The 24,670-nt window shown below is 51.4% G+C and overlaps 1 protein-coding gene across 1 annotated transcript in view; it reads left to right on the plus strand.

Annotated features, from left to right (window-relative positions):
* Positions 1–1,887: 1,887 nt before the first annotated feature.
* LOC142254726 (protein spire homolog 2-like) overlaps positions 1,888–24,670 on the plus strand; it is a 48,646-nt gene continuing 25,863 nt past the window's right edge. The window contains exons 1-2 of the mRNA XM_075325978.1: positions 1,888–2,228; positions 20,823–20,866. Coding sequence (XP_075182093.1) covers positions 1,988–2,228; positions 20,823–20,866 — 285 coding nt within the window. The 5' untranslated portion in view covers positions 1,888–1,987. The remainder of the gene's footprint in view (positions 2,229–20,822; positions 20,867–24,670) is intronic.

Genomic DNA, 24,670 nt, shown 5'->3' on the forward strand with positions numbered 1-24,670 from the left:
GGATGTCCCCCTTCTGGCCCGAAGTTTATAGTTGTCCCCCTCTTGTGCCAAGTTTATGGATGTCCCCTTCTGGCCCGAAGTTTATAGATGTCCCCCTCTTGTGCCAAGTTTATGGATGTTCCCCTCTAGTGACAAGTTTATGGATGTCCTCCTCTTGTCCCTGTCCCCCTCTTGTCCCAAGTTTATGGATGTCCCCCACTTGTCCTAAGTTTATGGATGTCCCCCTCTTGTCCCGAGATTATGGATGTCCCCCTCTTGTCCCGAGATTATGAAAATCCTCTTCTTGCTCCAAGTTTATGGATGTCTACCTTCTGGCCAAAAGTTTATGGATATATCCCTCTTGTCCCAAGTTTATCGATGTATCTCCTGTTGCCCCAAGTTTATGGATGTCCCCCTCTTGTCCCAAGTTTATGGATGTCCCCTTCTGGCCCTAAGTTTATGGATGTCCCCATCTGGCCCTAAGTTTATGGATATCCCCTTCTGGCCCTAAGTTTATGGATGTCCCCTTCTGGCCCCAAGTTTTTGGATGTCCCCTTCTGGCCCCAAGTTTTTGGATGTCCCCTTCTGGCCCCAAGTTTTTGGATGTCCCCTTCTGGCCCCAAGTTTTTGGATGTCCCCTTCTGGCCCCAAGTTTTTGGATGTCCCCTTCTGGCCCCAAGTTTTTGGATGTCCCCTTCTGGCCCCAAGTTTTTGGATGTCCCCTTCTGGCCCCAAGTTTTTGGATGTCCCCTTCTGGCCCCAAGTTTTTGGATGTCCCCTTCTGGCCCCAAGTTTATGGATGTCTACCTGTGGCCCCAAGTTTATGGATATCCTCTTCTTGCCCAATGTTTATAGATGTCCCGCTCTTGCACAAAGTTTATGGATATCCTCCTCCCCTTGTCCCAAGTTTATGGATATCCTCCTCCCCTTGTCCCAAGTTTAAGGATATCCTCCTCCCCTTGTCCCAAGTTTAAGGATATCCTCCTCCCCTTGTCCCAAGTTTAAGGATATCCTCCTCCCCTTGTCCCAAGTTTAAGGATATCCTCCTCCCCTTGTCCCAAGTTTAAGGATATCCTCCTCCCCTTGTCCCAAGTTTATGGATATCCTCCTCCCCTTGTCCAAAGTTTATTGATATCCTCCTCCCCTTGTCCAAAGTTTATGGATGTCAACCTGTGGCCTCAAGTTTATGGATGTACTCCTCTTGCCCAAAGTTTATGGATATCCTCTCTTGCACAAAGTTTATGGATATCCTCCACTTGTCCCTAAGTTTATGGATGTCTACATGTGGCCCTAAGTTTATGGATGTCCCCCTCTTGTCCCAAGTTTATGGGTGTCCCCCTTTCGTCCCAGGTTTATGGGTGCCCCCTCTTCTCCCAAGTTTATGGGTGTCCCCCTTTCGTCCCAGGTTTATGGGTGCCCCCCTCTTGTCCCAAGTTTATGGGTGTCCCCCTCTCGTCTCAGGGTTATGGGTGTCCCCCTCTCGTCCCAGGTTTATGGATGTCCCCCTCTCGTCCCAGGTTTATGGATGTCCCCCACTCGTCCCAGGTTTATGGGTGTCCCCCTCTCGTCCCAGGTTTATGGGTGTCCCCCTCTCGTCCCAGGTTTATGGGTGTCCCCCTCTCGTCCCAGGTTTATGGGTGTCCCCCTCTCGTCCCAGGTTTATGGGTGTCCCCCTCTTGTCGCAAGTTTCAGCAGCTGAACCCTTACTGGGTTCTGTTCACATGTACGTTTGGGAATGGACTCGATTGGTGACTGATGAGAACGGACGCGGACGGATGGATCTGACACCGCTTTTCATCCTCTCGTTGTGCAGGCTGTCCCGGTGTTTGGCGTCTCTAGCTATGGGGCTCCCCACCCTCTATATACCGCCGTCTCCTCCCTCCCCGCTGATGACAATGCCCGGTAGGAGGGCTCGGAGAGGCGGTGCCAGCACATCCCTGCACCGGAGCGTCTGGCCGCCGTGTGATGGAGAGCCGCCCGGTGTGCGCCCGGTGATGGAGCTGCCTGTATGGCCAAGGCTAGCAGCAGCGGCGGGGGGACACCGGGGGGACGCGGGGAGCTGTCCCTGGAGGAGGTGCTGAAATCCTACGAGCAGCCCATCAATGAGGAGCAGGCATGGGCCGTGTGCTACCAGTGTGCCCGGGGGCTGGCGGGGGGCTCCCTGGCACCGAGGACCAGGATACGGGACCCGGCGTCTCTGCTGCTGCACCGGGATGGGACGGTCACAGCCGTGCAGGAGAGCGAGGGAGGTGAGTGCAACCTGTGCCCAAGAGCTGGCACTCTAACTACAGGAGCTGGAGAGGACACATATACACACACTGCGGAGGGAAACCGGTCACCAGACTATGTGGGGCCCATTATTCTGTATGGAGGGCTATGTGGGGCCCATTATCCTGTATGGAGGGCTATGTGGGGCCATTATTCTGCATGGAGGGCTATGTGGGGCCATTATTCTGCATGGAGGGCTATGTGGGGCCATTATTCTGCATGGAGGGCTATGTGGGGCCATTATTCTGCATGGAGGGCTATGTGGGGCCATTATTCTGCATGGAGGGCTATGTGGGGCCATTATTCTGCATGGAGGGCTATGTGGGGCCATTATTCTGTATGGAGGGCTATGTGGGGCCATTATTCTGTATGGAGGGCTATGTGGGGCCATTATTCTGTATGGAGGGCTATGTGGGGCCCATTATACTGTATGGAGGACTATGTGGGGCCCATTATTCTGTATGGAGGGCTATGTGGGGCCCATTATACTGTATGGAGGACTATGTGGGGCCCATTATTCTATATGGAGGGCTATGTGGGGCCATTATTCTGTATGGAGGGCTATGTGGGGCCTATTATTCTGTATGGAGGGCTATGTGGGGCCCATTATACTGTATGGAGGGCTATGTGGGGCCCATTATTCTGTATGGAGGGCTATGTGGGGCCCATTATTCTGTATGGAGGACTATGTGGGGCCCATTATTCTGTATGGAGGGCTATGTGGGGCCCATTATTCTGTATGGAGGGCTATGTGGGGCCCATTATTCTGTATGGAGGGCTATGTGAGGCCCATTATTCTGTATGGAGGGCTATGTGGGGCCTATTATTCTGTATGGAGGGCTATGTGAGGCCCATTATTCTGTATGGAGGACTATGTGGGGCCCATTATTCTGTATGAAGGGCTATGTGGGGCCCATTATTCTGTATGGAGGGCTATGTGGGGCCCATTATACTGTATGGAGGACTATGTGGGGCCCATTATTCTGTATGGAGGGCTATGTGGGGCCCATTATTCTGTATGGAGGACTATGTGGGGCCCATTATTCTGTATGAAGGGCTATGTGGGGCCCATTATTCTGTATGGAGGGCTATGTGGGGCCCATTATTCTGTATGGAGGGCTATGTGGGGCCCATTATGCTGTATGGAGGGCTATGTGGGGCCCATTATTCTGTATGGAGGGCTATGTGGGGCCCATTATGCTGTATGGAGGGCTATGTGGGGCCCATTATTCTGTATGGAGGGCTATGTGGGGCCCATTATTCTGTATGGAGGACTATGTGGGGCCCATTATTCTGTATGGAGGGCTATGTGGGGCCCATTATTCTGTATGGAGGGCTATGTGGGGCCTATTATTCTGTATGGAGGGCTATGTGGGGCCTATTATTCTGTATGGAGGGCTATGTGGGGCCTATTATTCTGTATGGATGACTATGTGGGGCCCATTATTCTGTATGGAGGACTATGTGGGGCCCATTATTCTGTATGGAGGGCTATGTGGGGCCTATTATTCTGTATGGAGGGCTATGTGGGGCCTATTATTCTGTATGGAGGGCTATGTGGGGCCATTATTCTGTATGGAGGGCTATGTGGGGCCCATTATTCTGTATGGAGGGCTATGTGGGGCCCATTATTCTGTATGGAGGACTATGTGGGGCCCATTATTCTGTATGGAGGGCTATCTGAGGCCCATTATTCTGCATGGAGGGCTGTGTGAGGCCCATTATTCTGTATGGACGACTATGTGAGGCCCATTATTCTGTATGGACAACTATGTGAGGCCCATTATTCTGTATGAAGGGCTATGTAAGGTCCATTATTTTGTATGGAGGACTATGTGGGGCCCATTATTCTGTATGGAGGGCTATGTGAGGCTATTATACTGTATGTGGGGCCATTATTCTGTATGGAGGACTATGTGGGGCCCATTATTCTGTATGGACGACTATGTGGGGCCCATTATACTGTATGGAGGGCTATGTGAGGCTATTATACTGTATGGAGGGCTATGTGAGGCTATTATACTGTATGGAGGGCTATGTGAGGCTATTATACTGTATGGAGGGCTATGTGGGGATCATTATTCTGTATGGAGGGCTGTGTGAGGCTATTATACTGTGTGGAGGGCTTTGTGGGGTCCATTCTGTGTGGAGGGCTATGTGAGGCTATTATACTGTATGGAGGACTATGTGAGGCCCATTATACTGTATGGAGGGCTATGTGAGGCTATTATACTGTATGAAGGACTATGTGAGATCCATTATTCTGTATGGAGAACTATGTGAGACCCATTATACTGTATGAAGGGCTATGTAAGGTCCATTATTTTGTATGGAGGACTATGTGGGGCTATTATTCTGTATGGAGGACTATGTAGGGTCCATTATTCTGTATGGAGGACTATGTGGGACCCATTATTCTGTATGGAGGGCTATGTGGGGCCCATTATACTGTATGGAGAACTATGTAGGGCCCATTATTCTATATGGAGGATTATGTCAGTCTCATTATACTGTATGGAGGGCTATGTGAGGCTATTATTCTGTATAGAGGACTATATTGGGCCCTTAATCTGTATGGAGGGCTATGTGGGGCCCATTATACTGTATAGAGGGCTATGTGGGGCTATTATACTGTATAGATGACTATGTGAAGCCCATAATACAGAATGGAAGGCTATGTGAGGCTATTATTCTGTATGCAGGACTATGTGGGGCCACACTATTATGTATGGAGAGCTATGTGAAGCCATTATACTGTATGGAGGGCTATGTGGGGCACATTCTGTATGGAGGACTATGTGGGGCCCATTATTCTGCATGGAGGGCTATGTTGAGCCCATTATTCTGCATGGAGGGCTATGTAGGGCCCATTATTCTGCATGGAGGGCAATGTGGGGCCCATTATTCTGCATGGAGGGCTATGTGGGGCCCATTATTCTGCATGGAGGACTATATGGGGACCATTATTCTGTATGGAGGACTATGTTGGGTCCATTATTCTGTATGGAGGACTATGTGGGGCCCATTATAGTGTATGGAGGGCTATGTGGGGCTCATTATTCTGCATGGAGGGCTATGTGGGGCCCATTATACTGTATGGAGGGCTATGTGGGGCCCATTATTCTGTATGGAGGGCTATGTGGGGCCCATTATTCTGCATGGAGGGCTATGTGGGGCTCATTCTGTATGGAAAGCTATGTGGGGCCCATTATTCTGCATGGAGGGCTATGTGGGGCCCATTATTTTGAATGGAGGACTATGTGGGGCCCATTATTCTGTATGGAGGGCTATGTGGGGCCCATTATTCTGTATGGAGGGCTGTGTGGGGCCCATTATTCTGTATGGAGGGCTATGTGGGGCCCATTATTCTGTATGGAGGGCTGTGTGGGGCCCATATTTCTGTATGGAGGGCTATGTGGGGCCCATTATTCTGTATGGAGGACTATGTGGGGCCCATTATTCTGTATGGAGGGCTATGTGGGGCCCATTATTCTGTATGGAGGGCTATGTTGAGCCCATTATTCTGCATGGAGGGCTATGTGGGGCCCATTATTCTGTATGGAGGGCTGTGTGGGGCCCATATTTCTGTATGGAGGGCTATGTGGGGCCCATTATTCTGTATGGAGGACTATGTGGGGCCCATTATTCTGTATGGAGGGCTATGTGGGGCCCATTATTCTGTATGGAGGGCTATGTTGAGCCCATTATTCTGCATGGAGGGCTATGTAGTGCCCATTATTCTGCATGGAGGGCTATGTGGGGCCATTATTCTGTATGGAGGGCTATGTGGGGCCCATTATCCTGTATGGAGGGCTATGTGGGGCCATTATTCTGTATGGAGGGCTATGTGGGGCCCATTATTCTGTATGGAGGGCTATGTGGGGCCCATTATTCTGTATGGAGGGCTGTGTGGGGTCCATTATTCTGTATGGAGGGCTGTGTGGGGCCCATTATTCTGTATGGAGGACTATGTGGGGCCCATTATTCTGTATGGAGGGCTATGTGGGGCCCATTATTCTGTATGGAGGGCTGTGTGGGGCCCATTATTCTGTATGGAGGACTGTGTGGGGCCCATTATTCTGTATGGAGGACTGTGTGGGGCCCATTATTCTGTATGGAGGGCTGTGTGGGGCCCATTATTCTGTATGGAGGGCTGTGTGGGGCCCATTATTCTGTATGGAGGACTGTGTGGGGCCCATTATTCTGTATGGAGGGCTGTGTGGGGCCCATTATTCTGTATGGAGGACTGTGTGGGGCCCATTATTCTGTATGGAGGGCTATGTGGGGCCCATTATTCTGTATGGAGGGCTGTGTGGGGCCCATTATTCTGTATGGAGGGCTGTGTGGGGCCCATTATTCTGTATGGAGGGCTGTGTGGGGCCCATTATTCTGTATGGAGGGCTGTGTGGGGCCCATTATTCTGTATGGAGGGCTGTGTGGGGCCCATTATTCTGTATGGAGGGCTGTGTGGGGCCCATTATTCTGTATGGAGGGCTGTGTGGGGCCCATTATTCTGTATGGAGGACTGTGTGGGGCCCATTATTCTGTATGGAGGGCTATGTGGGGCCCATTATTCTGTATGGAGGGCTGTGTGGGGCCCATTATTCTGTATGGAGGGCTGTGTGGGGCCCATTATTCTGTATGGAGGGCTGTGTGGGGCCCATTAGTCTGTATGGAGGGCTGTGTGGGGCCCATTATTCTGTATGGAGGGCTGTGTGGGGCCCATTATTCTGTATGGAGGGCTGTGTGGGGCCCATTATTCTGTATGGAGGACTGTGTGGGGCCCATTATTCTGTATGGAGGGCTGTGTGGGGCCCATTATTCTGTATGGAGGGCTCATTGTTGAAATACTAAAGAAAATAATTTTTTTTTACGTACAAAGTTTTAAATACGCTGCTTGGACATAATATTTTTGACATTGTAGATGCATGGGTCGGCCATAAGAATTCTCGCCGTGGCCCGCTGAGGTCTCATTATGCACAGGATTAGGAACACTTGCTCTCTTCTAAATAAAGCGCCCCATCGGTCTGCAGGTTGTGGCTGGTATTGCAGCTCCCCATTATATGGAATGAAGCTGCAATACCAGACACAACCTGTGGACTGGGGGGGAGCTCTTTCTGAAAGAAAGCAGCCTTGTTTTTCTAACCTTTTAAGAATCTAGAAAAAAAAGCTGAGCAGTTGCTGGAGATGCAATCATTGAGGACAGCGGGGAAGAATGCGGAGAGTAGTAATAGTACAAGGTCGTATTGATTTCTGAGAAGAATGAGAGCCTGGGAAGGAAGAGCGGGGGGAATGGAGAGATCAGATGTGAGTGGTTGTAAGGATGTAGCAGAGCTCAGAGGCTGCAGCAGAGCTCAGTGGATGCAGCAGAGTTCAGTGGCTGCAGCAGAGCTCAGTGGATGCAGCAGAGCTCGGAGGCTGCAGCAGAGCTCGGAGGCTGCAGCAGAGCTCGGAGGCTGCAGCAGAGCTCGGAGGCTGCAGCAGAGCTCGGAGGCTGCAGCAGAGCTCGGAGGCTGCAGCAGAGCTCGGAGGCTGCAGCAGAGCTCAGTGGATGCAGCAGAGCTCGGAGGCTGCAGCAGAGCTCAGAGGCTGCAGCAGAGCTCAGTGGATGCAGCAGAGCTCGGAGGCTGCAGCAGAGCTCGGAGGCTGCAGCAGAGCTCGGAGGCTGCAGCAGAGCTCGGAGGCTGCAGCAGAGCTCAGAGGCTGCAGCAGAGCTCAGTGGATGCAGCAGAGCTCAGAGGCTGCAGCAGAGCTCAGTGGATGCAGCAGAGCTCGGAGGCTGCAGCAGAGCTCGGAGGCTGCAGCAGAGCTCAGAGGCTGCAGCAGAGCTCAGAGGCTGCAGCAGAGCTCAGAGGCTGCAACTCTTGATTATAGTGCAAAGAGAAAGCTGCGGATTTACATAGGACTGCAGTATCTGATCTCCAGAGTTATAGCAGAGCTGAACGTGTCATATTGCTATGTGTGTCTGGGATATTGTAATATTGGGGGTCCTTGGCTGGGACCCTAAGTCATTGCTTGCAGTAAGTGTTTAATTCCTCTGCAGCGCCCCCACAGGGGAAATGAAGCATTGCATAATTCCTATAGAAGTTAATGGATGTGCGGCTGATGGCCAGATATACTGTATACACACGTATGTGACAGATAACCTCCCCGTCGTGTATAAGGTTACGGCATTAACCCCTTGTATCCTTGCAAGGTATTGTTTTTAATGAGGTTAATGTCCCCCCCTCCCTATATGAAGTGCCTGAGTCTCCCCCGTGGTGCGGTATTATATGACCGCAGTGGAGCAATGCCTGGTAACCCTGCAGACTTCTATTCCTGGCAGTATACGGTTACAGCGGCCAGGGCATGGCGTACAGATCCCTGCATACGGGCGCCGGTGCCCTAATGACGGCTCTGCCCATTGTTTACAGTCCGCAGCCTGCGCCATGCAGCAGCTTCACATCCCCCCTCCCCTCCGCCCACTGCAGCGGCGCACACAGCAGAGCCGGAGACAGATGCATGTCACACTATGCAGAGGGCGACCGCATGTGCGGTGAATGAGCCCCACACCGACCACTTCTGGGAATGAGCCCCTGACGGCTCTGTCAGCACCGTCATTATCCGCCGGTGTCAGGGAATTGTCACTTATCCAGAGGCCATCGGTGTCAGGCGCCTATATTATAATTGCAAAGTAGACAAGCCGCATTCTGCTCGGGGTGGGGGTTTACAAGACTTAAAGGAGCACTCCAGAGAAACCGATGCTCTACGTTATCCCTGGTGCAGTCACGGATAAAGACCCCCGAGTCCTGTCCCCTTATAGAATTATGCTTAGACTTCATACATGGATACTATCAGATAGTAATGGTAAGATCAAGCACTTTTGCAATTTACTGCATATTAAAATTTGCAGCCGTTCTTGAGTTATTAAGACTTTTGTTTCCGTTGCCTAGGTGACCGACCACCGCTGCTGCCCTTTTAAGCACCGTATTGCAGCTGGCCAGGATTAGGGGGTTAACAGTGCGCTCCAGCAATCCAGGGCAGCTGAAAAACAAAAGAAAAGAGCTTGTAAGCGCTGTGCATATTTTGCAATCTAGCAGAAGTGGTCGGTTTCCACGGCAACGAGTTCTAAAAAAAAGCGTTAATATCTCAAGAACGGCTGAATATTTTAATAAGCAATAAATTACAAAAGTGCTTGTTTGTACAAGTAGTATTCGATAGTATTTGCAATAAATTGCGATTTTGCTCGTATTTACAAACACTGTCCGACAATATCTGGCTGTAAACATGAAAATGAAAAGTTTTGCAACTTTTTAATATGCTTTGTGCTGGTAACTCTCACCCTTATCAATATCTCTGCTTGCTGTCAATGAATGGGACCATTCTGAATTATATTCGGATGCTAAATACCTTATAGTTGTCACAGCTGAGGGTTTGCTACAGTTGTATCCAGTTTAGACAACGAAGAGAGAATCAAAAAGTTACTAATAATTAGAACATATTAAAACAGTTTTGTCGTATGCACATACCCTTAAAGGGGTTTTCCTTAAAGGTGATGGTTTATTGCTAGGATCGGCCTTGGCTTTATGAGCAGTGTGGATCCAACCCTATGGACCACCATCATTCCAGAGAAGGAAGGGACCCCAGTGCTGAAATAGCGCCCTGTCCCCTTATAATGGAACTGTAACTAACCTGTATGTATTAGTCCAGTGGGCGGTCCTATTCAATGATTGACAGCGATCTCTGTAGACACTGTATGTATGAGTCCAGTGGGCGGTCCTTAATTATTGACAATGATCTCTGTATAAACTGTATGTATTAGTCCAGTGGGCGGTCCTCTTAATGATTGACAGATCTCTGTATACACTGTATACATATTAGTCAAGTAGGCAGTCCTACTCAATGATTGACAATGATCTCTACATATATTGTATGTATTAGTCCTGTGGGCGGTCCTACTCAATGATGTCTGCATACACTGTATGTGTCTGTCCAGTGGGCGGTCCTACTTAATGATTGACAGTGATCTCTGTATACACTATATATGAGTCCAGTGGGCGGTCCTCCTCAATAATCTCTATATACACTGTATGTATAAGTAAGGCGGGTGGTCCTATTCAATGAATGACAGCGATCTATGCATAACCTATATGTATGAGTCCAGTGGGCGGTCCTACTGAGTGATTGACAGAAATCTCTGCACACATTGTCCTACAGGGAAGACTGCCAATTACTGAGTAGGACCGCCCACTGGACTAATACATACAGTGTATGCAAGGATCGCTGTCAATGAGTCGGACTGCCCACTGGACTCATACATTCAGTATATCCAAGGATCGCTGTCAATCATTGAGTAGGACCGCCCACTGGACTCATACATGCAGTGTATGCAGAGATCGCTGTCAATCATTAAGTAGGACCGCCCACTGGACTCATACATGCAGTGTATGCAGAGATCGCTGTCAATCATTAAGTAGGACCGCCCACTGGACTCATACATGCAGTGTATGCAGAGATCACTGTCAATCATTGAGTAGGACCGCCCACTGGACTAATACAGTGTATGCAAGGATCGCTGTCAATGAGTAGGACCGCCCACTGGACTCATACATACAGTATATACAAGGATCGCTGTCAATCATTGAGTAGGACTGAAATAAGGGATATGTTTCCCATCCACTGGAGACCCATAGGTAGAGATGACCCAGGTAGGAAAAATGCTGAGGGTGGGGGGCCCAAAAATGACACCCCTGGACAACGCCTGTGATGGCAGCACTGACACATTGCTGACATACCAGTCCCTAGAATGAACTTTACACCCCGGTGCAGAATACAGAGTCTTCGTCCTTTACATTTTTCTTCCTGTTGTTACATAATTGACATCCGTGCGAGGTAAAAGGCCGTAGCCCTCGGCACACGGCGGGCGGCACACAGTGGGCGGCACACGGCAGGCGGCACACGGCGGGCGGCACACGGTGGGCGGCACACGGCAGGCGGCACACGGCAGGTGGCACACAGTGGGCAGCACACAGTGGGCAGCACACGGCAGGCAGCACACAGGAGACGGCACACAGTGGGCAGCACACGGCAGGTGGCACACAGTGGGCAGCACACAGTGGGTAGCACACGGCAGGCAGCACACAGGAGACGGCACACAGTGGGCAGCACACGGCAGGTGGCACACAGTGGGCAGCACACAGTGGGCAGCACACGGCAGGCAGCACACAGGAGACGGCACACAGTGGGCAGCACACGGCAGGCGGCACACAGTGGGCAGCACATGGCAGGCGGCACACAATGGGCGGCACACGGCAGGCGGCACACAGGAGACGGCACACAGTGGGCAGCACACGGCAGGCGGCACATGGCAGGCGGCACACAATGGGCGGCACACGGCAGGCGGCACACAGGAGACGGCACACAGTGGGCAGCACACGGCAGGCAGCACACAGGAGACGGCACACAGTGGGCAGCACACGGCAGGTGGCACACAGTGGGCAGCACACGGCAGGCAGCACACAGGAGACGGCACACAGTGGGCAGCACACGGCAGGCGGCACACAGTGGGCGGCACATGGCAGGCGGCACACGGCAGGCGGCACACGGCAGGCGGCACACTGTGGGCAGCGCACAGTGAGCCCTGCGCTAAATGCATCCAGGAAATATCCCCATTCCCCATGTCGGAGGATGCATTAGGCAGCGGCGGGAGCTTTCAGGAGAAATCAGATGCTATAAATAATGGCGATTTGTAGAAACGTCTGCACTCTCCGCTAATGCATTTAGGATAGGCCGCTCACGGTAACTTGTCTTAGCAGCGCTTTTCCCCGAAACAGCGCCACCTATGGCAAGAGGCTGTTTCTGGTATTGCAAGTCCGTGACATCCAAGTGTGATGCGATACCAAACACAGCCTATGGTCAGGAGTGGCGCTGTTTCTGGAGGCAGACATGTTTTCCTATTCGCATATAACCCCTTTAAACTTTTCTCCAGCATCGTATGCCCCCCCCCGGATTATGATCAGTGCCCCCTCTGGACCTGCCAATGCGGCTCCCCTGACTCTAATTGATTTGTATGCATCATCTACGCAGTTTCTGAAATCCCACGCCTGCACCATTGCTGCGCAGAGATCGCTTTATACTGCCCCCTACTGGTCGTCTGGTCAACGGCGCAGGCCCCAGATATCGGAGGCTCGTGGATGATGTAGGGGACGTTGTCTATGTCAATTAGAGACAGAGGGACGGCGTCCGCAGTCAGATGCGACTGATCTCCTAGGTAAGGAGTGCAGCACTTACAAGCTCTTTGCTGTGGAGCTTGTAGGCTCTGCTCTTCAGCTGGCTGATCCGATGACTCTGTGCTCCTCTGATGCTGCAGAGGTAAAGCTGTCTTTGCGGCTTCAGAGAGCACACACTTGGGGCCAGGGGTGCAGCCATGCTGCTGGTCTGAATGGACAATCTTCAGGAGCACACTGCCCCCGACAAGCAGAGGAGTAGTGCGTTCCTGAAGATTTATGTTGGAACAGCATTAAAGGTAATCTGTCAGCAGGTTTTTGCTATGTAATCTGATAGCAGCATGATGTAGGGACAGAGATCCTGATTCCAATGATGTGTCACTTCGTTTACTGCGTGCGGCAATTATGATAGAATCACAATTTTCTCTGTTGCAGCTCTAGCAGAGCTCTGAATGCTGAGCCCTGTATAACCCCGCCCACACCACTGACAGCATTCTGTGTACACTGTATATTGACAGAAAGGTGCTAATCAGTGGTGGGGTTGGACTACTCTGCAAGTGCCAAGTTGTCCTGTAGTGATAATCTCCTGCTGATAAAACACTGATTGTATTGAAACAGCACAGTAAGTGACATCACTGGAATCAGGGTCTCTACTCCTACATAATGCTGCTCTCAGATCACAACTGCTGACAGATTCCCTTTAAGAATACATGAAGCTGGCACAATGTTCTGCCTCATTTCCTTCCCAGGTGAACTGTAATAAGGAGATAATAGCCGGATAATTTCCACTCAGCGGGATTTCTAGAATTCTACTGACTCAAACATTGAAGCGCTGAGTTAGCAGAGTTCTGTGCGGAGCGTCTGTCTCTGCTTCTGCCGAGCGCTGATATAGATATATATTATACACACACACACACATAGATCGATCTAGAAGAGGCACCAGGCCTGATGTCATACATTAAACACAGGGGAAGGGAGACCAAACCTACTGCTGGTCCCTGGGGTCCCTCACCACCTTAGACAGGTCCACACCTATGCACCGAGCCAGATACCTGACCCTATGTATCCCTAGTGCTGGTTCCTCACCACCCTAGACAGGTCCACACCTATGCACCGAGCCAGATATCTGACCCTAGGTATCCCTAGTGCTGGTCCCTCACCACCCTAGACAGGTCCACACCTAGGCGCCGAGTCAGATATCTGACCCTAGGTATCCCTAGTGCTGGTCCCTCACCACCCTAGACAGGTCCACACCTAGGCGCCGAGTCAGATATCTGACCCTAGGTATCCCTAGTGCTGGTCCCTGGGGTCCCTCACCACCCTAGACAGGTCCACACCTATGCTTCGTGTCAGATATCTGACCCTAGGTATCCCTACTGCTGGTCCCTGTGGTCCCTCACCACCATAGACAGGTCCACACCTATGCGCCGAGTCAGATATCTGACCCTAGGTATCCCTACTGCTGGTCCCTGTGGTCCCTCACCACCATAGACCGGTCCACACCTATGCGCCGAGTCAGATATCTGACCCTAGGTATCCCTATTGCTGGTCTCTGGGGTCCTCACCACCCTAGACAGGTCCACACCTATGCGCCGAGCCAGATACCTGACCCTAGATATCCCTAGTGCTGGTCCTTGGGGTCACTCACCACCCTAGAAAGGTCCACACTTATGCGCCAAGTCAGATACCTGACCCTAGGTATCCCTACAGCTAGTCGCTGGGGTCCCGCATCACCCTAGATAGGTTTCGCACCAATGCGCTGAGCCAGATACCAGACCCTAGGTATCCCTACTGCTGGTCCCTAAATAGAAAACGGATGAGCTGAGCTCTTTGTCAACCCCACTAAACACTATATAGAGGACACAAGGAGGACACAGAGGGGGAAAATGCATGAACTACTTATCCTATCCACAGATGACTCAGGCAGGAGTTCAGCAAAGCTTCAACAACTACACCACAGAGGAGAGCAAACCACCTGCTTGCAACCAGAGCTAGAATGAACTGAAAATATTACCAGCCCAAGTCCAGGGAAGATGGAAGGGGAATATGATTATCAGCAGCTGAATGTAAGGAGAGCTCCGTTGGGTCCTAAAGAGGAAGAGATGGAAACTCCAGCAGGAAAGCTACCTATACCAATGAATAATGACAGCAGGAACAATAGAAAGTCAGGGAGCATTCTAAGCAGTCAAACGCAGTCACCCTCTATGACCAGAAACCACAGGAGTGTCTGTCACCCGTGACACTATCCTAGGCAGACCGCACCGCACTTACAGCTCTTTTCGGGCACCGCACTTCCAAGCTCTTTTCTGTAGAGCTTGTTTGCACTGCTCTGAAGCTGGCCAGGTTGCTGGATCTTGCAAACGGCAGTGCAGTTGTGCTCCTCTTAAGCTAAGAAACAATGCCGCTGGTCTGAAGTGTCAAACCTCAGGAGCGCAGCGCTACAAGGAGGAGGCAGAGGAGCGGCGCGCTCCTGCATGCTTCAATTACATCACAGAGCAGTGATCTATGGATATTAATGCAGGGAATGGTCGTGTGCTATCGTCCCGTCATGTGTGGCCTCCTCTCGGCACGTGTCGCCGTTTTACGCTCTTGATCGGTGTAATTGCCCTTAATGAGCGTTGCTTTTTTAGTTAATGAGCCGCCCGAACTCGTCTGACCGCCAGAAAATGAATCCGGCTGCTTCCCTTCCGGATATAATCATGATTGGTAATTAATATGATAATGAGAAGTATAATAGACCGTGGTATCTGTAATTCTGAATATTTGGAATCTTCTGAAGGGACGGATTTGGGGGACATCGCTACCATGGACAATGGGGGACACAAGGGCACTGATAAATCACGTCAGGTGCGGCTTTAACTGCCACTCTCAGCTGCCATCTGTAAAGATGTCCTTTAAGACATTGGGGTCCTTAACTCAGTGCCTATTTTAAGGGTCACTCCCAAAATATTAAGTTATCCCCTATCCATTGGATAAGTTACTGATCGTTGGAAGTCCAACTGATGAGAACCCCATTAAGATGTGCTCTGGAACCCTAAGAATGGGGATGTGGAGCCCCGTCCTGAACAGATCGGAGGTGCACGTGCTCTATTCATTGTCTATGGGACTGTTGGGCTTTCTGCAGGAGTCCCATAGACAATGAATAGAGCAGAGGTAGAGCATACGCAGCTCCCCTCCATTCAAGATGGGGGGTGCACAGCTTGGCTCCTGAATTCCTGAGCCCATTACTTACTCATTAATTCCTCACGGTCCGGTGGTCCTAGCCCCCCTGTCCTGCAATTACCACTGCAGCCCAGTGGTGGTGTTTGCAAGTACGATACCAGAGGCCAGTGAGGAGCTACCATCATCACTGTTACCTCAGCGCTGGGGCGGAGGGGGCTTCAATGGTTATTTCTTTTTTGTTATAACATTCCCGACATTTTGCTGTAAACTCTTAAGGGATATATCCCCATTTTATATATTACTAGGATATGCCGTCACTTTATATTCGGTGGGAGTTCAAGCTCTGGGACCCCCATGGTTCACAAAACAGAAGGTGGCATCCGTATATAGAAAGGAATCTTGTCCTCAATGTCGGACCCCCACAGATTATAAAGTGATGGTGTGTCCTAGTGATATACCGTCACCGTACAAGATGGGAATTATCCTATAAGGGCTGATATTGTTAGTAGTGTTTTGGGGATAAGGGTCCGAATGTTATGGGGGGCATTATCTATAGCAGGGTGGGTGGGTATGGTAATAGAGATGTGTTTACTTCTGGTGACTTCATATCCGTCACTGCTCATATTGCACATGGCTGACTGTAGCAGGACGCCTATCATGTCACAGACATTACTCAGGTGTCACAACATGACAGAGACTATCACAATATTACCATTACTCATCCACTGAGGAGGGAAATGCCGCACAGCTGCAACCGGCAAATCATCCGAAAAGGATCGTAGATATGGATCGACATGAAATGGATCAGAATAGACCCCCAGATTCAGCTCCCCTGGTGGCACTCCTGTGGGGGTTGTTTGGTAGGGTCTCTTCTCATGGGGGTTGTTTGGTAGGGTCTCTTCTCGTGGGGGTTGTTTGGCAGGTTCTCTTCTCGTGGGGGTTGTTTGGTAGGGTCTCTTCTCGTGGGGGTTGTTTGGCAGGTTCTCTTCTCGTGGGGGTTGTTTGGTAGGGTCTCTTCTCGTGGGGGTTGTTTGGTAGGGTCTCTTCTCGTGGGGGGTGTTTGGCAGGTTCTCTTCTCGTGGGGGTTGTTTGGTAGGGTCTCTCCTCGTGGGGGTTGTTTGGTAGGGTCTCTTCTCGTGGGGGTTGTTTGGCAGGTTCTCTTCTCGTGGGGGTTGTTTGGCAGGGTCCCCTCTCGTTGGGGTTGTTTGGCAGGGTCCCCTCTCGTGGAGGTTGTTTGGCAGGGTCCCCTCTCGTGGAGGTTGTTTGGCAGGGTCCCCTCTCGTGGAGGTTGTTTGGCAGGGTCCCCTCTCGTGGAGGTTGTTTGGCAGGGTCCCCTCTCGTGGAGGTTGTTTGGCAGGGTCCCCTCTCGTGGAGGTTGTTTGGCAGGGTCCCCTATCATGGGGTTGTTTGGCAGGGTCCCCTCTCGTGGAGGTTGTTTGGCAGGGTCCCCTCTCGTGGAGGTTGTTTGGCAGGGTCCCCTCTCGTGGAGGTTGTTTGGCAGGGTCCCCTCTCGTGGAGGTTGTTTGGCAGGGTCCTCTCTCGTGGGGGTTGTTTGGTAGGGTCTCTCCTCGTGGGGGTTGTTTGGTAGGGTCTCTTCTCGTGGGGGTTGTTTGGCAGGTTCTCTTCTCGTGGGGGTTGTTTGGTAGGGTCCTCTCTCGTGGAGGTTGTTTGGCAGGGTCCCCTCTCGTGGAGGTTGTTTGGCAGGGTCCCCTCTCGTGGAGGTTGTTTGGCAGGGTCCCCTCTCGTGGAGGTTGTTTGGCAGGGTCCCCTCTCGTGGAGGTTGTTTGGCAGGGTCCTCTCTCGTGGAGGTTGTTTGGCAGGCTCCCTTTCTCAGTACTCACGATAATAGACCTGTTGCAGATGATCCTATGATAAACATTCCGGGTTTCACCCGCAGTTATGTTTATTTGCCCTGTGTTTGTGTTTCTGTCGCTTTCCAGAAGTACCTAATTCTATATGACAACACCAATCGGTTTCCCGCCACATCAATGGCTCCTCTTCCTCACCACTAATGCGGTAGCAGTGGTGTCTCCTGCACCGTGTATCAGATTTGTAGCTTAGTGTAGGACCAGGCTGTAATGGAGGAGATCTGTCCATAGTGTGGGCTGGTGATCTCCGGGAGGGAGGCTTTTGTAGCCCTCTCTTGACATTGAGCACACACATATGACTGATGCTCCGCCGGTGGAGTACCTGGCAGCGATGTCATGTTTGTGTAGGATGTTTGTTCCAAAGCCGCTTTAAATACACCGTGAAAAATCAAACAAGACGCGATGTCGTATTTGTATAAAGTCTCGGTCCTCAGCGACATAAACAAGAGTGGAGCAGGTGGTGGCCATTTCTCCACCAGTTGTCCTCTTTTATCATGTTCACTAATGGACCATCTACCTTGCTCCCGGAGATTTTACTGCAAATGAGCTCTCCGCCAGACGTAAGGAACTGTATCTACTGCCACCTGTAGGAACCTTCTCTTAAGTCAATGTCCAACACATTGAAGAGCCACCACGTGGTCAAAAGTGACTATACCCATCATGATTTACCACCCGCTGGTCCTCCTGCATCCAAGGTGGCCACCACAATGGAATAGGGGGTAGAAATGATGCAGATTGCTTGGCCAGACCCGGTCCAGCTGCCATGTCTAATCTGTGGCCATCAGACGAGGGCCCTGAACTCTTACCAGCCAACATTTGCTAGTGTTTTCTTGATTAGCCAGCCTGGCGAGGACGTCAAAACAGTAGCCGTTGATGACAGTGTAGCGCCCCTGAAGCCATCAGGGAGCTACAAGGTCCTGCATCCTCACCGGGATGCAGTGCCTACCCCCTTAGGGACCCGGAAACCCAGTGCCGGTAACACAAACACCACACAATCCCAGTTTTTCCCCAACAATCCTCCATACATGGTACCCAGCTAGGGTCGGATCAATGGATGGCCGCCTAGAAGTGGAGCCAGTCCAGTCCACTAGTTGACCTGGTGAGAGGAGCGGACTGTAGACGGAGAAGACAGTAGTGGTAAGGAGGTGAAGGAGTGAAGTTGGACGGGAAGTGACTGTCGGTCGTGAGTGAGCAGTAACCTGGTGCTCAGGAGAGTAGTTGCTGATTGAGTACTCCCGGAACTACGCACTGACGGGGTACAGGACCCTAGGACAAGCAGAAGCTCCAGGCAGGCTTGTTAACACCTGCAAAGCGAGGGGACCATCAAGGACCTCGCTGACCCTAAGATTCCGAAGACTCAGTAGCAAAAGGGAGAACCGGGGACAGGACCAGAGACTCCAACCCCACAGGGTTCACGCTACCGTCAGGAGGACAGCAGTGGAACAACACCACCAGACGGGGACACCCAGTTGCTCTACGCCATGGGGACCCACTAACCAGAGACAGGCGCAGGGGAAGAAGGTACCAGATTACTAAACTGGCACTGGGACGAAGGGGACCTGGAGGTGAAACCAGCCGGCCTCGGGTAACCAGTCGCCATCACCGGACAGAGTAAAACCAGTTGCACAGAACCCCTTGTGTGGACTACCTTCTTCCAACATCTGTCACATCACCTAACCTCTGGGGCCCGGCCCTGCTTGCGGATTGTCTACCATCCAGGCTGCCATTAACACCAGCCCTTGCAGTGGACATTGGGCAGCGGCGGCTTCATACACATAGCCGCAACACCGCAAGTGGCGTCACAAGTGAACATTACTCTAATCCCCTGTAAATATCCCCCTTTACAAGAATGGTCCAGGGCACGAGACCGGGCAATGGTCACCAGAGTGTTATTCCCCAGACGTACACCGCCCAGGACCGAGTTCCCCATATCCCTGGGTGACAACAGCAGATAAGAGGCCGATCTCAGGGCCACAGATTACAGATGTGGCCACTGGACCAGGTCCTTGAAATCAATGCTCACATAGCAAGAAGGTGAAAGTGTGAACCATGCCGCAGAGGTGGTGAGTTTCAGCCATATCGTTGCGTTCTCCGCATCACTGCGGCGCCATCTAGGACTGTGTATAATTGGAGGGTACCGGGTAGGATAACCGTACATGACAAGTGTCATTTTTCATTGCCAGGGTGGAGGCTCACTTTAAAGGATAGTGTGACTCTTGTGCATAGGTTAGATCTGGTATTGCAGCTGGAGGTCCATTAAGGTGAATGTGACTGATCCGCAATACCACACACAACCTGCAGACAGTGGGGCGCTGCAATGTTTTTCCAATTCTAGGCAATCCTTTCAAGACTGGATATTTGACAGCATGGTAAAGATTAATGGCTTTTTTTTAAATGGGCAAAATTAGGGCAAGTACCCCTCCAATCCTTTTCTCCTGGTACACGGTAGTGGATTTTGTCACTTCCAAGCATTATGTGCTCCCCCATTCACTGGTATAGGCCTCTGCAGGGGAAAGGTATGGCCGACACTGGTATAGGCCTCTGCAGGGGAAAGGTATGGCCGACTGCAGCTTTACCCAGCAATACTCGAGGAAGGTAGTGGCAATAATGGCAGTATTAAAGAGGACCTGGTGTAAAAGCCGCTGTCCTCCTGAATCCGGAGATGCTTTTCTTTTGTTCCTGCGCCGCTCCGTTCCTGAGATATGGCCTCTTCTTTCCAGTATATAAATCTACTCCTGTTAGGCAAGTGGGTGTGGTCCTCAAGAAGACACCCAGAGTAGAGTTGGGTGCCACGCCCATTTGGCTAAAAAGAACTACATTTATATACAGGGAAGAAGTGGCCATATCTCAGGAACGGAGAGGAGCAGGAAGAAATGGAAAACATCGCCGGATTCGGGAGAAAAGCGGCGTTTATACCGGGTAAAAAATTATATATATATATATATATATATACATATATATGGCAAAGTCTTCTTTAAGCATCTCACCATTATGATGGCTGTCAGAGCAGGATATTGGCCTGACGATTGTAATTGGCTTCTGTTGTGTTGGACGCAGAGCAAACAATGAATTCATGGAAGGTGCTGGAGCGTCTCATCTGCAGCATATCGCCTGGGCGCACACCCTGCCATTACCAGCGCAAGTATTAACCATTTCATTGCCTCCTCTATGCGCAGCCGCAGCGAGATTAAGGTGTTTGTGCATCGGGCATTGTGTTTTTCTCCACTCTGAAGGTCCTATATCGAGTACAGATCCCCAAGGGCTTAGCAGCTCATGTTATAGTAGGTCAGGAGTAATATTCTCAGCTCTAATAATACGTCTCTCTCTTTTCTGTCCCCAGGGATTACTGGGAGTGCCACCTTTTCATCACTTACAGAGACACAGGTAAGATCTGTGACCGGATCAGGTAACTTGCCTGCCGACTGTGGGAATCGTGCTTGCAAATGGGGATCCTTCCAAAAAAAAAAAAAAGTTTTTGAATCGTCCTCTTCGCTCAAATTGTTGGAAACTGAATTGTGACATCTGCTTTCGGGAAAGCTGGGTGACATAACATATAAGGTGACTTAGCTTAAGATTCAAGAGAGCACCTGACTAAACCAGGTTTCGCACGTCCATAAGTCATGGTCCGGGTCGGCTACAGGATTTGACGAGGTCACAATCAGGAGACCCGCAGCCAGTCCAGACTTCAAATTCAAGAGAGCGCATGCCTAAGTCAGGTTTCGCATGTCCACAACTCATGGACCGGACCAGCCGCAGGTTTGAGGAGGTCACAATGAGGAGACCCGCTGCCGGTCTGGACTTCAGATTCATGGGAGCTCCTGCCTAAGCCAGGTTTCACATGTCCACAGCTCATGGTGCGGATCAGCCGCAGGATTTGATCAGGTCACAATCAGGAGAGCAGCAGCCGATCCAGATTTACGATTCGAGGGAGTGCCTGCCTAAGCCAGGTTTCGCACGTCCACAACTCATGATCCGGACTGGCTGCAGGTTTGAGAAGGTCACAATCAGGAGACCTGCAGCTGGTCCGGACTTCAGATTCAAGGGAGCGCCTGCCTAAGCCAGGTTTCGCACGTCCACAACTCATGGTCCGGAGCGGCCGCAGATTTGAGGAGATTACAATCAGCCGCTTCAGACTTCAGATTCGAGAGAGCGCCTGCCTAAGCCAAGTTTCGAATGTCCACTTCTCATGGTCCGGACCGGTCGCAGGTTTGAAGAGGTTACAATCTAGAGACCTGCAGCCGGTCCGAACTTCCGATTCGAGAGAGCGCCTGCCTAAGCCAGGTTTCGTACGTCCACAACTCATGGTCTGGACCGGCCGCAAGTTTAAGGAGGTCATGTCAGAATCAGGAGACCTGCAGCCAGTCCGGACCTCGATGGCCACACCTGGACCCCCAAACGATGTAGTAATATTAGGGGGCAACCTGATCGGAGGTACGATGGACCGGGAGAGCAATCAGTGGATTGCCCCGACCTATAGTGGGGTCTGCCATGCTTTTGTTTTTTGTTCCCTTTTTTTGATAGTCTGTACAGGATGCAATTCAGCTTTAAAAATCATTTTAAGCGCTTCCAAAAGTCACCCCACCAAAAAAGGCTTAAATTCACCATTTGTGGACTCCATGTGAACATGGCCTTACTTACACCCCCGATTTTCCAAGTTTCAAGCGTCGCTCTGTTCCCGTAGGTGGAAGCATTTTAAATGGTGAGATTATTTGGATAAGATTTTAATTAGTTTTACATTACTGTCACAAACCACCGGGGGGGTCACTCAGAAATCCCCCGCGCTGGCTACCAGTACGTCACAATCGGGGGGTAACAAGTGGGGGTCACCCCTCCTTTATACCTCCCGACCGACAGACAGAGCACGTGATGCGCTCTCTAGCGCCCCTCTTATAGTCAGGCCAATTATGGAATTGCCCGACAATAAGCAAGGAGGCCGCTATACTACTTATGCCGATTATTGAAGGGTCCCCGGTGAGAGTAGGGTATATATTCCCCCGACCTCCGCGGGCGGAATATATAAAATCTCCCCGAATCTCACTGGCCTCCCCACAATAATCCTTGGCACAAACTCGCTGCCACCAACCGCTTCACGGTAACTATTAGCCGAACACACAGACGTGGGATTCAAGATCGAGATAACAGAACAGCCCAAGATTAATTATATAATTTAATCAGCCTAAAGCACACTAGAAACTACAATATATACAATAGGGAATCTACAGAATATACATATGTCAGAGTACAGTTACAATCAAAGCATGGGTTACAAACAGGCATACACAGTTCCAGCAGTTACCTTGTTGCGTCTGGCCACAGGGGGGCGCTGTACCCAGGTTTCTAGGATCCTTCCCACAGATGTTTCCTACACGTGCCCCCAGCGGAAAGAACCCTGGAAAATGGCCGAAGTAGGGTTATCAACCTGGGCAGATCCAGGTCTCCTCCTACCTTCGTGACCTCACAGGGAGCACTGCTCCACCCCTGGCTTGAGTTATGGACAATATCCCAACATGGAATATGGGCCATAACTTTGCCTGGGAGCGTCGTAGGCGGACGCCAATGCTCTCATTGTGACAGTTATGAATTTAGCTACAGAACGAGGGGACTCATGACCTGTCTGCCAGTTCCCCATTGGCTGATATCACGCCTGGGGCATTTCCCAATGTCCTGCTCCCATAAAAAGGGTGTGCCGGCATCGTCCGCATGCAGAGACACCATTTTTATGGTTGCCATATTTATCGGAAATATGGCTTGCGAGATATGAACCATTTTTTACTGGAGTCGTTCTGTCTGGCTATTTCCATAGCCTTGCTAATGAGATACAACTCTTGTTACAGGGTGACGGCAGGGAGTCATCCTGTGTCCATTGTTCCCACACCACCTCATCTCCATATCACAGGACATGGCCATGGAGGTGTAAGTGGAACACTGAGAACAAGAAGGGAGGGGGCACTGCCAGGGAGTGATGAGGGATTATGACTGGAGTCATAATTCATCTTCATATCCCGGGATTTGCCTCACACCTCCCCCCTTTTGAGGGCGCTAGGGGGCAGCACACTCCGGTGTTCCCCCGTGCGCCCGTCCGCGACCTCTCCTTGTCGGGACAGCCCGTCTGCGTTACCGTGGTCACGGCCCCTTTTGTGGCGAATGGTGAAGTTGTATTGCTGGAGCGCAAGGCTCCATCGCAACAATCGCCCATTCGTCCCAGAGACGGTGTGCAACCAGCTGAGGGGATTGTGGTCCGTCTCCACGATGAAGTGGCGCCCGTATAGATAGGGTTGCAGACGCTGCAGGGCCCACACTATGGCCAGGCACTCCTTCTCCATCGTGGAATAGGCAACTTCCCTTGGTAACAGGTTCCTGCTCAGGTACAAGACTGGGTGCTCTTGGCTCGCAGAGTCCACCTGGCTGAGCACCGCACCGAGGCCGAAGTCACTGGCGTCGGTCTGTACTACAAACGGCCGCGTGAAGTCGGCTGCCTGTAGCACGGGCGGGCTGGACAGGGCGTCCTTTAGGGCCCGGAAGGCTGTCTCGCAGTCCATTGTCCAATCGACTGCAGAGGGCAGCTTCTTCTTGGTGAGGTCCGTCAAGGGCTTTGCCAGGCTACTATAGCATGGAACAAACCTCCTATAGTACCCAGCGGTCCCCAAGAAGGACATCACCTGCTTCTTGGTCCTGGGGGTGGGCCAGGATGCGATGGCCTCCACTTTCTCAGGCTCGGGCTTCAGTGTTCCCCCGCCTACCCGGTGACCGAGGTACTGGACCTCGCTCATGGCCAGCTGACACTTGCCCGGCTTGATGGTCAAACCTGCCCGGTGGACCCGCCTGAGCACCTGTGCTAGATGCTCTAGGTGATCTTCCCAGGTGGGACTGAAGACGGCAATGTCATCCAGGTACGCGGCCGCGTACCCTTCAAGTCCCTTGAGCAGGGTGTTGACCATCCGCTGGAAAGTGGCAGGGGCATTCCTCATCCCGAATGGCATCACCGTGGACTCGTACAGTCCAAATGGGGTAATAAAGGCAGAGCGTTCCCTGGCCTTGCGAGTCAGGGGGATCTGCCAATATCCCCGGCTCAGATCCATGATGGTCAGGTACTGAGCCCCGGCCAACTGATCGAGCAGGTCATCGATGCGTGGCATTGGGTACGCATCGGCGACCGTGACCGCATTGAGCCCCCTGTAGTCCACGCAG

This window comes from Anomaloglossus baeobatrachus, chromosome 10 (genome assembly GCF_048569485.1).
Source record: "Anomaloglossus baeobatrachus isolate aAnoBae1 chromosome 10, aAnoBae1.hap1, whole genome shotgun sequence".
NCBI lineage: Eukaryota > Metazoa > Chordata > Amphibia > Anura > Aromobatidae > Anomaloglossus > Anomaloglossus baeobatrachus.